Here is an 18,564-nt window from a genome sequence, read left to right on the forward strand (position 1 = left end):
TCTTAAACTTTCTGAAAACAAAATAATTTATTGATAACAAAAATGAAATATAGTTTATCTATAAATTTAATTTAGGGTATAAATAAGACAAAACATAAGATCTCTTTATCAGACATATTTTAACAATTGAATAACTACAAAATCAAAGTAAAGCAAAAATGTATGCTACACATCAATAGTATTTAACCTTTTAGAAATATTTATAGCATCACTACAAGGCAGAAATATAAACCTTGAAATTTTTTTTCAGTAGAATAAGTCTACTATCAATGAAGATTGCGTTATGTAATTATTTGTCTTATAAAAAGTGCTGAATAAATATCAATTTTACAAGTGCTTGCACACAAACCCTTCTGTTCACAATATTTACAAAATTTGAGTATGTGTCAAGTACACATTACAACATATACATTAAATTCTATACATATATGTACAAAAGAAATTGCAATGCTTTTCAAATATTTCTATTTTTGAAGACAATAGGAAATGCCTAAATGCAAGAAAACTGAAAATGCAGTGTTTTTAAGATGTTTATGATGATTTTTAACAGTATATTGTAGTATGTATGCTTATGAATGTAACACATTTTAAGTAAAATATTTCAAACACAAAAATAACATCAAACGAATATAATAAATGGCACTGGTTCCATAGAATCAAACTAAATTTTTTTTTTTAAAAACGCTCAACAAGAATTCAGTAAAAATGCTTTGAAAAATTAAATCATATTTTCCTTTGCAAAAGATGTTTTCATCTATAAATGTCTTGCACAAAAATTATGCTATGCAGAGGAACTTTCCCCTTGCTGCAGTCATTGTGATGACTAGCAAAATTAAGAATATGCAGATAAACAGTAGGTTTGTCAACAGTTAATAAACACACAAGTTTTTTTTTAATGATCGAAAAGAAATCTGTGAAAAGTCACATCATAATGTTTTCAATATTGCTTATTTATGAAAGACGTTTGCAACCCATAAAGGTGTATCACAATAATTTATGTTCTGTCTAAGAACATTTTCCTTGCTGCAGTCATTGTGACGACTAGAAAAATAAAAAATGCAGATAGAGTTCAATCATTTACAATTAATTTTATATTTGTCATGTACTTATGCAAAAATTGCAGTAAAAAATTTAAAAAAAAAAAATGAATGGAACAGCACATCTAAAAGAAGGTATTAGTGTTTTGAAATTATCTAACATTTGACAAAAGTCTTCAGCTTTTTTTCTAACAGAAAGCAATATGTTCAGCTTTCCAACAATCCTGATAAAATTATTTCGTAATTTTCAGGAATTTTAATATGCACTCATATTGTGTGAACTTACAAAAATACATATTACCACATACTTTGTGTTGTAATAAAGAGCCTGGTAATGAAAACCCAAACCGTATGCAGATGAGTATAAAAAGTCAACTCTAAACATCTGGAAATTTGTGTACACTCATAAAGATTATTCTTAAGTTTTTTGAATGGAGCACCTTTACAGAAGAAACAAAAATGTTCACTTTAATTTTATAATTTAAAAACTCAAACTTGATTTTCTTACATGTTATACATTTCATAAAAATTACAGAAATTGTTGAAAAACAAGACACTTTTTAAATAAGTGAAATATTTCTCTCTGTGGAAAAATAAACAAGGATGACTAACAATTGACAACAAATTAGCTAAAATATTGCGTAACTATGTTCTGGAGGTTACAAGGAACCTGTTTTCCAATGCTCCAAGTTGTGAGCTTTGGGCTTAAGTGAAAGGGGTTCTTTGGAAACTAAAAACACGAGTGTACAAAACCCTTCTCAATTCTTACTATAACAAGTTGATTTGCTCATAGCAGTTTGAATAGTATAGGTAACCAATGCATATAAAATAATTTACATTAAATTTGTTCATAAATAAAATAAATCTAAAAACACTATAATTGGAATATTTATGAATCTCAACTTTCGAGATTGTATACAAAATTTCTGAAAATTACTACATGCAAGTTGAATAATAAAGCTGGAAAAAAAAATTCTCTTTTTTCCTGAAAAGTTCTGAATATTTTTAAAGCCTTGTATCTGTGCCAATGAGAAATTTTAAGCAAATTGTGTTGACAGCTGAGTATAAGAAATATTAAAATCAGTCATCTGCATATCCCCAAAGGAGAGAGCCTGGAATTGCCAATTTGGAATGGAAAACAGTTCTTGGAATGACATCGACTTGGAGTTGAAAGCAAAGCTTTAACTTGAGTCTTTGCTATCAGGAGCTGGTCCTTCCTTCTTTGTTACATCACGTAGGGAAGACCAGGTTTTATGCAACCAAGTATTTTTTGAAGCTTGAATTTCAGCAATGGCACTATTAAGCTGATGTATTAAATCCTGAAACAGTTTTCAAAAATGATTACAAACAGTACTTATACTTAAAATCTACATGGAGTGTTCAACAGAACTTTTTTTTAACATTACAACAAATACTTTTTAATAATTCAAAATTCAAACATGGAACAATCATTATTAAATAATACAGACTACAAAATGCAGGATCTACAATTCACATCTTGGAAGTTGGAAAGAGCTATGAGAATTTATTTCTTTATGCTTTGTTTAAATTATTTTTTTTATCATCATAATAATGAAAGTATCAGGTAGGGAGAGTAACTCTTTCATCCCTTTAAAAAAAAATTACATAAGTCTATTTTTTGCATAATATTTTTCTAATTATTGTTATTATTATTATAAGGTCTAAACATTTTTTTGTTCAGAAAGATTTTTTCACCAATTTGTAATTGAACACAGAAACTATCCGTCCTTGAGATTTGAACTTGGGTTGTCTGTAGTTTTTGCAATGTCCCTAATATTTATATTAAGGGCTAAGCTAGTGTTTAACACTACACTAGAAATATTTGTTTTATGTTCCCTGCAATATAATAGCAATTAATGCAATTTCAAAAATAAGACTAAACTAGATGACTCAATGAGGAATTACATTTTAATTTTGTTTTTAATAACCATATACAAACTTCGGTTTAAAAATAATTTCCTACGTACACAACTTTTATTGCAAGTTGAAATTGCACTCTCATCTTTTGATGATGAATCTATCCAATTTAAGAAGAAAAGAATTTAAAAAAATACATCTGAAATGAGAGAGAACTGCTTAATACTGAATTTATAATTATGTCCAACAATAAAACCTTAAAATAAATTTATTTTAAATATTTCTAGTATTTTAAGAACATTAATTTATTCAACTTATAACTATGAATATGCAACATAAAATGCTAACACATGCATTAAAAGAATAATATAAGCAACGAGAGCTTTTAGCTTCAATGAAACAAAAAGTTCAAATTCAAAAAAATTCTTGTAACTCTTTTGCATTCCTCAGACTGGTGTAATTTGAAAATTTTTACTTATTTATTTTTTTTTCTGTCATTTCGCTTTAAAGTGGTTTTGTTATAGGAGAAAGAATATTTTGCTTTCCTTGTATATTCTTGCAGTATTAACTTATTTTTAGTGGAATTTCACATAAAATAACTTGGCCACAAATTTTTTATAAACTTAGAGAACAAAAAGCCTTTAGAACTATCATAATCTGAGATAGCAGACTTTTGCTGGAATCTTTCAGGCTGTATTGGCTTTAAGTATAACAAAGAAGTACATGAAAAAGAGGTTAGGTTCATGTGCAATTACTTGACTTACATTCAACAGAGAAGGGCTGGAACAGTATGTGATTTCATTCTGAGCGATTTTACTCAGCATTACTGTTAGTTCTTGATTAGCAATCCGCCTTTGAGTGCAAGGCTGTGCCGAAGAGGAAGGTTATCCGGGTTTAACCCCTCCCATTGAAAAAATATATTAAAAAGCAAAATGAAAAAAATGTACATTTAACTTTAACAAACTTTAGTGTTACTGTTTGTGTAGAGTGCTCCCATTTAAAATAGAATTATGAAACATAACAAAAGTAATGCTTTAAATGTTTTAAATTCATCTCATCTGATAAGCAATCTATTAAATATGAGCATATATATATATATATATATATATATATATATATATATATATATATATATATCTTACTGTGAAAGTCCCAAACTTGATACATGTCGACATTAGTCAGTGAGTATAAATTTTGACGCACCAAAGAAATGGGTGAAAGATCGAATATTTTCAGTGAATCACTGGTGAAAGTCGACATTCTCGGTCTTTCAAGGAAACATGCATATATATACGAAAAGTAAAAACATTACAGGTTTCATATTACCATTTTATACTAGAGTAAGAAAATAAAATAATTAAAATTCAGCCCAGAAGTGTAGCATACAAAAAACAATCAATTGCCTCTCTTTTACCTGATTTTTACATTCAGCTTCAACCAAAGCTAATTTAGTTTGAGCTAGCTCAAGCTCAAGCTCCCTAACTTGCCCATCATTATCTACAGGAGCAATATTGGATCCATTTGTCACGTTGCCATTTGATTTCATTATGATATTATTGGATGTAACAAGTTTCTTAGAACAGTTTTCACATGCGCCAACTTCATTCTGAAATTAACAAGAAAACATCCTAAAGTTACAAACATGAGTGATCTATTATTTTACTTTTGAGCATCTGTAAAGTGCAAAAAAGAGTAAGACATAATTTCTTTTTAACCGACTTCAAAAAGGAGGCGGTTATCAGTTCATACCGTATGTATGTTTTTTTTTTTGTTTGTCCACTCATAGCGTCTCACCTAGTGAACCGATTTTGATGATTCTTTTTTTAATGGATAGAGGATGGCTCAACTTAGGTCCCATTACTTTGTTTGACCATATTTGTTCTTTAGAAAAAAAGTTATGGGCAAAAAACAGTAAATTTCCCTATTAAATGATTAAAATGATATTGTAGCAAAGTTCGCACTCGTCATCCGTAGATAACGGTGGCTCAGTGGTAGAATTCTCGTCTCCCACACGAGCAACCTGGGTTCAAATCCCGACTAGGACAAAGTGAATTTTACTAAAATTTCGTTTCTACTGTTTTCCTTATTTTCTCGAATGTTCTATTGATTTCTGTATCTTTTCAAGTCTGGAAAGTTCCAGCACTTTTTCAAGTTGTATACAAGGAGATGTAACGTTCATTCGTGGTTCTGAATTAAGATCTCGAGTTGAGACTAACGAGCATTCGCTTCATTTGGCTTTCACATTGTCTTCGCTATCTTCATCTACGCGACAATATAAAACTCACTGTTATAAAATTTTGGTGCCATATAACTGTAACATTAATAGTAATTGTAATGATAATTTTGAATAAAGGCTTTTCTAAAGCAATACAGTGATATAGAGCCGCACTTCTTACTAGGTAACTTCTTACTTTTACTGAAATATCTACATTTACACTAAAAAGAATGAAATAAAAAAATTTTGAAAAAAAAAATAGAACCAACTTCAAAATTGCTCTAAAAAGTGAAAAATAATTTTATTCTTTAAACACCATCGATAATACTTTTAAACATAATTTTTGAAGTTGGCGCAAAAACAAAAAGTAAAATCCATTGTAACCATTCTTCGTTCATATTTTTATCAAAAAATCATCCAAACTTAGGAACGAAACATTTATATCGTTACTCAAATATGCTGTCATCAATGCGTAATGCATGTGCTAGTGAAGAAACTGGACGTGGTTAAATTTATACTTGTGATTGAGTTATGGCTGTGAATGGTTTTATCGATCGTTTTTGCGCCAACTTCAAAAATTATGTTTAAAAGTATTATCGATGGTGTTTAAAGAATAAAATTATTTTTCACTTTTTAGAGCAATTTTGAAGTCGGTTCTGAATAAAATTATTTTTCACTTTTTAGAGCAATTTTGAAGTCGGTTCTATTTTTTTTTCAAAATTTTTTTTATTATTTCTTAACAGCAATATTTTATTCAACTATTACACTCCAAACAACCCATAATTAAATTTAAATAACAGGAATGATTTAAAGAAGAACTGTGCAAAAAAAAAAAATCATTTGTCATGATGGTCTTAGTTTCTTTGATTTTTCGGGCGAAACAGGTGTTGATTCAAAATATATTTGTTTTTGAAAACAAAACATTCTAGACTGCTTCAATGTCTTTTAAAAACAAATTCATTGGTGATTTCAAAATATTGACAAAGAGCTCATATAAAATCGCTGCTTTATAGCTTTTGCTACCACATTATCAGACACCTTATGCATTCAATGTTTAAGGACAATTAATGAGCTTATAGGCCAGTGCCAATAGCTTTAAAAATGGTAAAATGTCGAAAAAATTTAGAACAGGATAAAACCAGTTTGAAAGGTAAGAAAATCTAGTAACATTAATAGGAAAAATAAATTACGGGCGAGCTGAGTTTGGAAGGGTGGTTTAAGGGCTGGGGGGAACGGTTTATCACGATTTCCGGAAAAACTAAGAGTCCTACTGAAAAAACTAAACTACAAAGTTGTTGGTAATAAAAAGATCTACAACTTTTGTATTTGCACTTTTTTTACATAACCTCAAAATTTATGCGAAAAATTCAAAAAACCGACTTTTTGGTTTTTTATTTTTTATCTCCCACAAAAAAAAATTTTTTTTTTCACTAAATTTAATGAAAAGTTACCTTATGATGTCCCAAATACACTGTAATTTTTTGGATTTAAAACATTTATTTTTTCTCCTTATTTTGATTCAATAGTAAAAAAGCATCAGAATTTTCAATCAAAAAATCTCACATCAAAATATTTGATTTTTTTTAAAAATCAGAGCAAGTTTTTTTTGTTGGAATCTCTACTTTTTAATGGTATAAAAAACAATATAAAATACTGTGGAGACTTTTCGCAAAAATGAAGAAAATAAAAAAAAAACTCTAAAAGAAATGCCATCAAAGAAGTGAAAACTAATGGATAAGTAAAGAATGATTATAGTTAACGATTAAATATAGATAAATAACAAGATAATAAAGCGTTTTGTTAAAATGAATGAAGTATTTTTTAAATGAAATAAATGTTTCATACCTTTTTTGTGTAATTAAAGTACGAATTTTAATAAATAGCTTAAAATTTTTCATAGTGATGAAATTTTTTTGTTTTTTTTTTTCAAATTCGAGTTTTTTGATTTTCTTCATTTTTTGCGAAAAGTTTCCATAGTATTGTATAGTGTGTTTTATACCATTAAAAAGTAAAGATTCCAACAAAAAAAACTTGCTCCGATTTTTTAAAAAAATCAGATATTTTGACGTGAGATTTTTTGATTGAAAATTCTGATGCTTTTTTACTACTGAATCAAAATAAGGAGAAAAAAATAAATATTTTAAATCCAAAAAATTACAGTGTATTTGAGACATAATAAGGTAACTTTTTATTAAATTTAGTGAAAAAAAAAATTTTTTTGTGGGAGATAAAAATAAAAAACCAAATAGTCGGTTTTTTGAATTTTTCGCATAAATTTTGAGGTTATGTAAAAAAGTGCAAATACAAAAGTTGTAGATCTTTTTATTACCAACAACTTTGTAATTTAGTTTTTGCGATAGGACTCTTTAGTTTTTCCGGAAATCATGATAAACCATTTCCCACCCCTCAAACCCCTTACACCCCCCTTCCCGAACACAGCTTGCCCGTATTTATTTTTCCTATTAATGTTATTAGATTTTCTTACCTTTCGAACTGGTTTTATCCAGTTCTAAATTTTTTTGGTCAAACATTATGGGCACTGGCCTATTACTTAATAATTTATATTTAAAGTTGAAAGAACAATAATGAAACAATCCTAAACTATTATGTAAATGATAAGCAAGAACGTAAAACATAAAATGTTTTGAAATTTTTATATTTTTACAGTAACTATTTTAAAGCTGAAAGAAAAATAAACCAAAGAAAAAGATATAAGAAGGGTGAAAATTAAAGAGTGGATGATACAGTGAAACCTATGTATAACAATACTGTCTATAAAAATAAACCTGTCTATAGTAATATTTTCCTTGGTCCCAGCAAAATGTCCGCATAAATAATCAAACTGTCTATAATGATAACCTGTCTATAACAATATTTTTTTAGGTCCCAACAGTATTGTATACAGGTTTTACAGTAATAAAGAAATTATAGAGGTCTCATCGGCAAATGTCTGTGAGTCATTCATAACACAAGAGGGGAAATAATTTAGACACACAGCAGTGTGTCAGCCAAGTTCAGAAATCAGGCAACACTACACGAACCATTTCAAGTTACTTTTGACTCCCCCATTTCTCAAAAATTATTAAATCTACGTGCTTGAAATTTTGTATGTCTAATAGAGCTGCCTAGCAGACCTATAATCCTAAATTTCATGAATGTACCTCTTATAGTTATGGAATTATTACTATCTGAAAAGTGTCATTTTTTACACTGACACACTCACTCACTCATCAAAATGTTTACGAACTTCCAAGTGTCTCACATACTTGAAATTGGGCATAAAGATAGATTTTCATGCATATGTAAAGAGAAAAATCTAAAAAGTCAAAAAACTACATTAAAATAGCAAAAAACTACGCTATTTTTTATGAGCATCACGGCATAATCACTTCACCATGCGGTTGCAAATGTTGCAACAATTTTTTACTTTCTTTGATATTGGATTTAAAACTTGGCAAGTTTGAAAAAAAAATTTAAAAAAATAGTGCTGACTAAAACTTGCCGCAAGTTTAAAATCCAATATGAAAAAAAGTAAAAAATTGTTTTCTAAATGAATTGAAGAACATGGGAAAATCCAATTTCTATGAGGAACTGCTATGGAACATGGTAACTGTTTAGATCTGAGCTTTTTTTGTCGGTGACACCGTCTTTCCCACACCTCATTTCAACCAAACTTGGCTTCTTTTTCACATTTATGTTTTGTTGGGTAGAATTATACAAAATACAACTTCATTAATTTTATTTTGAATTAAATAATGTGTGAATGCAAATTGTGCTTCAAAATAATTGAACACATATTGTGATTTGTAACAAATTAAAATGTACTTGTAGAAAGATTTTCTGGCCAAGGAATTTTTTACCCTGTCCTTTTTTCAGGTAGAATAATTGGAAACACTCAACCACACACTTGGAATTTTGACTAGCAGGGATAAGGGTGGTCTGAGAGCAAAAAGGAGGAAGTCATGAAATTCCAAAAACATAAACAGGTTGTCAAATTTCAAACATTTCAGCTTTGCCATAAATATATTTTTATGCTTTCTTAAACATATGAAAAGAAACACATGCCAATTTTCATCTAAATCCAACACTATGAAAGCTTTTTTTTTTTTTTTTGTTACTTTAACATGGAAAGAACTAGCAACTAATACAGTTAATTTATAAACAAGTCTAAGGTAGCATGTAGCATGTGTTAAAATCATTGTTATTCCTAGCAGAGGTGTCACCCCAAGACAGTAATTTGTGGCTAACCAGCAAAAAAAAAAACTATTAATGTTTTTTTTTTGAGTAATCACGATTGCTTATTGCTTTCATTTGACCGTCCTTGGCGTCTGGTTCCTTTTTCAGCTTGGACCAGGGACACCAGCACCACCGCCCACTGGCCTCTGCAGGCGGTATGGCGCGGATGCTCCGGTCCTGAGCTATACGCTTCTCCTGGTCGGAGGCGTCCATGTCCTACACACATGTGCCCTCACACACACATACACACACACGCTCATACACACAAGCCTTTACACACATGCCTACGTGCATACACACAGGTCTACGCACACACACAAGCCTACACATGCATGCACGCATGCCTACATATGCACACACACACAACTATACACACGTAACCGCCTAGGAGGAGGGGTAGGCTTGGGGGGACAGGAGCTGTTTCTAGAAATAATAGCCCCCAATGAGTAGGGCACTGTCGCAACTCGTGATTGCAAAAAACATAATTTGAATTCAAAATTTCAGAATTCAAATTAATTTTGAAAATTTGAAAAGCTTTTTTTTTTCAACATTAAATCCTTACATTTTTTTTTTTTGGTGTAATGAATGCATTTTATGTCAAAATCGCCTCAGACGTATATAACTAGTCCCTTCCCACAGTATTGTGCTCTTTTTTGGTGATATTTAATTGATTAAATATAACTTTCTCAGTATTTAAACAATTATTTAAAATTCACTTAGTTATTCTGGTCATGCAGCAAACCTGAATTATTAAAACCAATTTGAGCATAATTACTCAAAAAAGATAAATCATGGTTTCAATAAAATAACTTTGAGATCGCAAGAATTTTGATTGATTTAAATTATAGCATTAATGAAACAAGCTGTTGTGTGAATCATATGACTTCTTTTTACTCCAATTTAATGATAATAGTACTTTGGAGTAAGCAAAGCAACACTTTTAAATATTTTCACCCCAAGTTTGTAGTGAACCAAAGCAAAGAAAACATTTTATACAGATAAATTTTTACAATATTGGCAATTTTAATGCGATTCAATGGTTAACTCTCAAAATATGGCCAAATTGAAACCAGATTTAAGAAGGAAAAAAACTCCAAATTTGTCCCCAGATTGACAACAAAACTTGACGACTAAAAGCTTGGCCATATATCACCAAGTGTTTGCCAAATTATAACACCACTTGAGTTTGCATGGAAATTAACAATGATTTTACCCCTAAAAAGGTGTAAAAGATCACCTTTGGAACAGCCAAATGCAACCAAAAGGGAAGGTGCACAGCTAGACCCTTAAGAGTCTTTGTACCAAATTTCAACTTTCTAGAACATATCATTATTGAGTTATGCATGATACATACGCACATACACAGGGACCAGGGTTCAAAAATATGATATTTTCGAAAATATCCGATATTCGGATATATATCGGATATTTTGATATCTATTCGATATTTTCAATCAGCACAAACTAAAATCTTCAAAATATTAAATGAATCCTCAAATTACTCTTTATTTTCTTACATTGTTATTACAATATGCAGACTTAAAATAAACACTTCTTTCATTATTTATATTCAATATCTCATTTACATTTTTATCAGTTTTAATGGAGTTCATTTAGTATTAGCTGCTGTACTCATTTTTCTTCTGTTAGCCGCTTTTACAGGGTTTGTACTCAATTTCTGAAATAAAATGAAGGAGTTTTGAAGGAGAAAAATGAGATTTTGAAGGAGTACTAATGGGCTGCCCATAAATGATATCGCACTTTTTTTTTCAAATGTTTGACTCCTTCCTTCTTTGTCGCAAGTGTCACACTTCATCTTACTCATTTCTTATAAACATATTTTTACAATAACTGTGTGATGTCACTTTTTGTCACCCTTTCCCTTCCCCTTGTCACAATTTTATGAACCTCTCTCAAGGCATGACATCACTTGTGGACCTTACAATATCATTACTGAGATTTGCTAAACAATAGTTTTTTTTTAACACAATCGCTTAACGTGTTACATCTATCTGCTTATGTATTTCTAAATTTTTAAATAATAATTAGAAAAACTGACTTTTGTAGCTGAGAGTGTGGTGGAGAGAAAAGCACAGCCAAGCACCATTTTAGCATGATTTACTTTATTTATGATATGTCTTAGTCATCTAATGATATTTTCACCTTCAACTTTTATAACTTCTATGATCAATTATGAAAAAAAAACTATACAAAATTACTACATTAAAATCGCCCTTATACCTTTCCCCCTTGTGATGAAGGTAAGTTTTGTAGAAAAATTTTAAGTTACTGTCATAGAAGAAGACTATGGAGTCCTGAAATAAAAAAGAAGGAGTTTTTAAGGAGTTTAAACCAAAATGAAGGAGTTTGAAGGACCCTTCAAAAAAAAATTTCTAAATGAAGGAGTATTGGAGGAGTTTTGAAGGAGCGTACGAACCCTGGTTATATGATTCAGAAATAAAAATATATGATTTAGATGGTGCACAGTCACAAAACATTTTCGTTTTTTCTGACCAACATTTAACATTTAATGAGGCACTTATAGTATGAATTAAAATTGCTACATTACTAATCATTTTATGAATATAAAATAAAAAAGGAAGATTATACTACTTTGTTATATTATTGATGTATTAATACATCATAAAAATATAGTACATAAATTTTTGGTTATTTTTAATAATAAATGAACAATATTACTATGATTAATATACTTTTTACATTGAAAGTACCGTAGCTGAAAACATAAATATCGAAAATATCATGATACTTTCAAAATAAATATCGGATATGTACCGTATTTTCCGGCCTATAATCCGTGGATGATCTGTTAAAAAAGTGAAATTTTTCGTGGTGCGTATTATAGGCCGGTGCGTATTATATGAGGTTTTTTTTCTTTTACGCGGGGTGGTAAAGCTTCAATCGAGAAATCACAGATGGCAGCATGAGTCTAAACATAAACTGCAACTTATCTGAGTCATCGCTAATGCGCATGCGCGAAGAGCTGAAGCGGAGGGAGAGAAAAGCGGTGCGCAGTAGGTATATGCTTCGAAATTACGATTGTATGTTCGAGAAAAATGGCAAAGATGAAACGTGTTAGCTATATGGCCGAATTCAAGCTACAAGCAATTGAAAAGGCGGAAGAAGTTGGTAATAGGAATGCCGCTCGTTCATTCAACGTCAATGAAGCGAACGTGAGACTTTGGAGAAAAAATAAGGACAAGTTTCTTTCGTCCAACAAGAAGCGGAGATCTGACCGACATGGGAAACCCGCATGGCCTATGCTAGAGGAGCGCTTGAATCGCTACGTGATGGATGAACGGGAGCAAGGCCATCCTGTGTCTACAGTTAAAATTCGACTTAAGGCCTGCAGCATCGCTAAGGAAATGGACTTGGCTAATTTCAACGGTGGAGCGACCTGGTGTTTTCGTTTTATGAAGCGATATAATTTGTCCATCGCCACACGACGACTGTTGGCCACAGCCTCCCCAACGACTGGGAACTGAAGTCCGAAAACTTCCGGAAATTCTGCGCAACGACAATTGCGGAAAATAATTTCCAACTATCTCAAGTCATAAATATGGACGAAGTTCCACTCTCATTCGACTGCCCACCAAACAGAACTGTTGACTCACGCGGTGTTTCTACTGTGCACGTCGCGACAACAGGACATGAGAAGAGTAATTTCACCGTTGTGCTTTCCTGTGCCGCTGATGGGACCAAATTCCCGCCAATGTTAATTTTCAAACGAAAAACCCTTCCAAAGGAAAATTTTCCGAAAGGCGTGGAAGTGCGAGCAAACGAAAAGGGTTGGATGAACTCTGATCTTATGATATCGTGGTTACAGAGCGTGTGGAGTCGCAGAGCTGGCGCTTTTTTTCGTCCAACTGCTCTCTTAATTATGGATTCACTGCGAGCACATCTAAAGGAGGAAGTGAGAAGTACGATGAAGGTGGTGTCAGCAAAACCAGCAATTATCCCTGGAGGTCTGACGAAGAAGCTGCAACCGTTGGACCTCGGGGTGAACCGCTCGTTCAAGAGCAAAGTCCGTGGCCATTGGGAGCGGTGGATTCCTTCAAAGGACCATCAGTTTACTCCTAGCGGTAACATGAAAAGAGCTTCATATGCTGAAATTGCGGAATGGGTGAACTCTGCCTGGAATGCTGTTACGCCATCAACGGTTCAAAATTCGTTTCGTAAAGCGGGACTCATTGCTAGTGAAGGAAGTGACTATGACGAATCTGAAATTAATGTGCAGCCGGTCATTTCTGAAGATTTGTTAATGTTGTTTGACTCGGAATCTGATACATCTAGCTTTGATGGGTTTGATTAAAATAAAGATCATTTCTTGCGATATTTGTCTTATTTAGATATTTTTTACAGTTGCTAGAAGTAAAGGGTAGGTGAATATATTTTTATATTATACTGTTTTAGCATTTGTATCTGAATTTATAATAGATTTTCCCATTAAGTAATCTGAATAATACAGCTTGGTTTATTTTATTTAAAATTTGTTAACGGAATTAGTTTTTAAGTAATCATTTTCATGAGTGTCAGCAAAAAATATATGTTAATATAAATATGCAAGTGTCGTACTCTAATTTCATAATTTAGAGAAGTTGGACGAAACATCGTTTATAATTGAGTGCAAAATGATTTTCGTATGGTAGTATGTGTTGTAAGAAACCTACCGAACGGGTGTGTACTATACGCCGCCCGCGTATTATCTGCCGAAATTTTTCGTTCTGACAAAAATATCGCGCTGCGGATTATACGGTGAATGCGGATTATAGGCCGGAAAATACGGTATGTAAAAGGAACTAAAAAAGAACTAAAACAATGTAAAAACTTACCTTTACAGTATTCAAATAGTCTTCAAACAATTTTTGTTCTTTTTCCAATCGTGAATTCAATTGACTACAAATCTATTTTGAAAAAATGAAACTAATCACTATTCATAAAGTAGCTGCTACATTTACAGTGATATTTTCATGTAAACATGTAGCCTAATTTTTACATTCCATCTGCCACATCCTCAAATATTGTGGACAGAAGCATGGATTTTTTTTTTTTTTTTTTTTTTAACAGAATAAAGGATAAACTGCACCACTCATTTTGCTGAACCATGAAATTTTCTAAGATTATTTTCTTAACACTTTCAGGTCTGAGCTATTTCGACTGCATATTTCCCTCCAGACTGGGGTTTTTTAGGACTTTGCATTATTTTTTTTTAAATCTGGAAGATGAGTATTTTGGTAATTTTTTTTTTGTATTAAATACTTCAATATGTTTTCTTTCTTAATGAAGGAACTATTTGAATGAAATAAAAATCAAATTTTAGTAAGAAATTATCAAAAAAAGCATGTTTGAAACTAAAAAAAGTTCCGCATAGGAAAACATCATTTTAACCATAAAAATTTACATAGACTGAATTAAAAACTTACCTAAATCTTGAACAAATATCTGTAAATATAGGTTTAAATTCTAAATAAACATTATTTGATAAAATCTGCTTTTGTATGGTACATTTCAAAGCACGAACCCAAATTTAAACCCCAATTCTATCACGTTTCATGTAGTTATTTCTGCTTGGTTGGTGCCATCTATTTTTTTTTTTTTTTTTTTTTGAAAGGTTCGTAGATAATTTCTAATAAGGCTAGAAACATATGTAACTCTTACTTTTATAGCTAAGAGAGTAAATATTGGATCCCGAAAAACTCTCGAGCTTAGTTAACTTCACCAAAAACAGCAACCCGAGTGACGCTCGGGCATAGATCTCAAAGTGGTTACATAGTGGTGTACACAAAGTCTGTTATCTGTTTGTTGCACTTTTAATACAAAGAAAAGTATGCAATATTACAGTTAAGAAAACGAAATGGTTCTTTTTTTTTATTTCAAAAACAGTTAGGCATGATAGGAAAAAACTTTCCAATTGAGAATTTTTGAACATGCAAATGGAATTCTTCAATAAATTTTCCTACATAAATGTAGAGAGAAAAAAATGCATCTGAATGTTGCAACAATTTGCCTTATTTTTTACTCAGAAATTATTAGTTGCTATACAGAAGGTAAAATTGATATTTTACAATTAAATGAGGAGTAAATTTCATTAGAGTCTGAAACAGAAAAACTACCATAAAATCATACATCAAGATAGTTTCATTCCATTTACAATGTATATGCCTTTTTTTTTTACTTTTCAATAACTGACTTTCAATAATTCAGGTTTCAATAATATTGATTATAATCCATTAAAAGGGTGAGAATCCATTGTGGATACAATTTCCATCTCTGCAAATTTTTATCAAAAGTTTTCAGCTCATCCCACCGGATATGTAGTTTACTTTTCGTCCTCGGCCGAATACTGTGGCATTTTATTTTCATGCATTGAGAGTTTTTCCCCTTTATTTGAGAAGCTTTATGAAACAATGCCTTTGATAGAAAAAATTGCTTTCTCAAAAGCTTAAATTTTGAACTTGGATCTTTAAAAATGTACGGTAGTATATTCTTTTTGGTAATTTTTTGGCCGAATATTTTTTTAAGTTTAAACTAATATTTAGACCCCAAAGTGGCTTTTTAGGGAGGAAAAGTAGGAAATAAGGAATCAAAAATTAAAAAAGTAGGAAAAAATCACTTAAAAAAGTAGGAAAAAATAAGAAGAGATAGGACTACTCACATGTCAAGAGGAAACAAATTTAGCGTACATTTTATTTCTAATGTAAAATAAACTAACAGTATTTTCGATTTAAAACTGTCTCAAAAATAAACTAACAGTATTTTTGAAGTATTAAATAGGTTTAATAAAAGACCGAATCGCAACAAACAAAACGAAAGAAACAAGCTGACAATCATCAGTATGAAAAATAAACTGATGGAAACAAAGATATTAATTACAAAAATATGAAAACAAAATCCAAACAAAGAAACACCTTTTAAAAACACAGTACTAAAAATTTTAAGTGTGAAAGAATAAAATGCAATACAGCGATCGCAAAAAAAAAAAAGTTAAAAATAATCAGCAGCTGACATGCTTTCTTGCATAAACAGGGGCAGATGCTTGAATTTGAAAAAAAAAAAAAAAAAAAAGGAAAAAGATTGAAAATGCAGAACTAAAATAAATTTGTTCTTCAATATGGGACATAAAATTTATAATAAAATAATTAAATTAATAACGAAATAAGTAAACTAAAGGGTTTGTATTATGTTTTGTATTTTTAGCATTCAACATAAATTTTTGTTTCAGGCACATCATTTATGGGGGCAAGTGGGGTCGATTCCTCCCTTCCCTGACTTTGGAAAATTAGTGCTTAGCTATACAAGTTTTTGCAGTTTTTGTTGCATTCAGTATACATCTTTCACTAGCCACCTCCGGGGGGGGGGGGGGGGAATCAAAATGAAGCGCCAGTTTTAATTTTAATCAAGAAATAAAAACAAATAGTGTTTATTGGTTTGATGATTTTTTACCTCTTTCTTGTTCCAAAACTTTTTTAAACGGAAAAAAAAAGGAAAAATCCATTTGAGAATTTCTGTTATCTGCTGCTTTTTTTTTTTTTGTACTAACATCAATAAAATATGTACAGTGTACAGGTTTTTCATTTTTTGCTTCCTTACGTTCCTTTTCAAGTTTTACATTGCACTTCTGTTTAAATAGAGCTCCATTTCACTTGTAATCATCTACACAAAAAACTGGCGAATAGGAAACTCGGCTTTTCTAGAACTTTTTTAACAGTCGGCAGTTTACTTTAATTAAAGCTTCTAATTGACGAGTAAATAATATATAATTGCATCAGAATGTGCCAGATTCTATTTCTTTACTGATTTGTTAAAACAGTAGGACTGAAATCGGGGTGATAAAAGACACGAAAATTTAACTTTTTAAACATGCAGATGCTGCTGCATTCCTTCCAGAAATTACTGTAGTCAGTCGATGAAAAGCTCAGGACCCACTTGTTTCTTTTCAAAATTGAAACATGCGGAAAATTATCGGTGTGGCATTGTAAAAATAAGAATCAATGCACAATTACAAGTGCTAGACTAAAGAAAGAAAAAATAGGAAAAAAAAGGAAAAAAGTAGGAAAATAGGGAAAGAGCTTAAAAAAGTAGGAAAAATAGGAACTCTTCGGGGTCTGAATGTTATGATTCAAAAAATTTGCTTCAAATATATTCATTAAATATTTTAATATTGTATATTGAACTCTTAATCACCCAAAATTATGCTGTAAATGCAACCTATGCTTTGTTTTTAGACAATGATAGATCCCTATTTATTGCATCCAGGGCCGGATTTGGAAGTGTGGAGGCCCCGGGACAACGAAGGAGAGGAAGCCCTTAATCAGGGTTCGAAAAGATTATCATATTTTCGAAAATATCCGATACTTTGATATACATCCGAATGTTTTGACATATATGTATATATCCGATATTTTCGATCAGCACAAGTTAGGATATTTTGTAAAAATTTTATTGTGAGGCCCCCTTTGTTGGGGAGGCCCCGGAGCAGTAGCCCCGCCTGCCCTCCTCCAAATCCGATCCTGATTGCATCACTAATTTCAACTGCTTGAAATACATTGCAATGCATGGCGTAAAGTTCGCGATACATCAGCATGTAGAATTCTACATCACTCAGCCCTAATTTGCACTACATTTCAGGTAGCAAGAGTACTTGTAAAAAGAATGTAACTCTCCTATATTTTTAAATCAAGAGCTATCACTGAAGTGTTGTTAAAAGGTCTAAATAGTTTATCTGAACATGATTTATGCTACTAATATCTAGTTTACCATGCACTTTCCCTGAAAAAGAAGAAACACATACATATACCAAGCGTATTCAGGAAGTAAGTACTGTTTCATTGTATCCTGGCTGCTGCAGTCAGCACTTCAAGCAAGCAAAGTAGTTTTCCCTGTTCATTACTTCCCAACTCACACCATTTTAAATGCTTATGTCATGTTTTCAGTTTGTTGTATACATTTAAAATGTTTAAGGCAATTATTGACCCTGCTGGCTGTAATTTAACTTCAGAACACAAGGAATGTGAAGCAGGCTGAAATTAATCATCAAGTTAAAGATGTTTACAGTGAAGATACAACAACGAGTGATGGAATGGTGAGAAAAATGGGTTAGAATCTGTAAGGAAGGTTGAGCAAATATCCACGGTGAGGCTCAGAGTGGTCGGCCTTCTGTTGTCAATGACAATACTG

General features: G+C 31.3%; 1 protein-coding gene across 1 annotated transcript in view; it reads right to left on the reverse strand.

Moving 5' to 3' along the window:
* Nucleotides 1-3: 3 nt before the first annotated feature.
* Nucleotides 4-18,564, reverse strand: part of LOC129230434 (rab GTPase-activating protein 1-like) — a 176,764-nt gene continuing 158,203 nt past the window's right edge. Inside the window, exons 22-24 of the mRNA XM_054864836.1 lie at nucleotides 14,220-14,291; nucleotides 4,330-4,521; nucleotides 4-2,356 (exon numbers count right to left, since the gene is read on the reverse strand). Of these exons, the coding sequence (XP_054720811.1) occupies nucleotides 2,219-2,356; nucleotides 4,330-4,521; nucleotides 14,220-14,291 (402 nt within the window). The 3' untranslated portion in view covers nucleotides 4-2,218. The remainder of the gene's footprint in view (nucleotides 2,357-4,329; nucleotides 4,522-14,219; nucleotides 14,292-18,564) is intronic.

This window comes from Uloborus diversus, chromosome 1 (genome assembly GCF_026930045.1).
Source record: "Uloborus diversus isolate 005 chromosome 1, Udiv.v.3.1, whole genome shotgun sequence".
NCBI classification, from domain to species: domain Eukaryota; kingdom Metazoa; phylum Arthropoda; class Arachnida; order Araneae; family Uloboridae; genus Uloborus; species Uloborus diversus.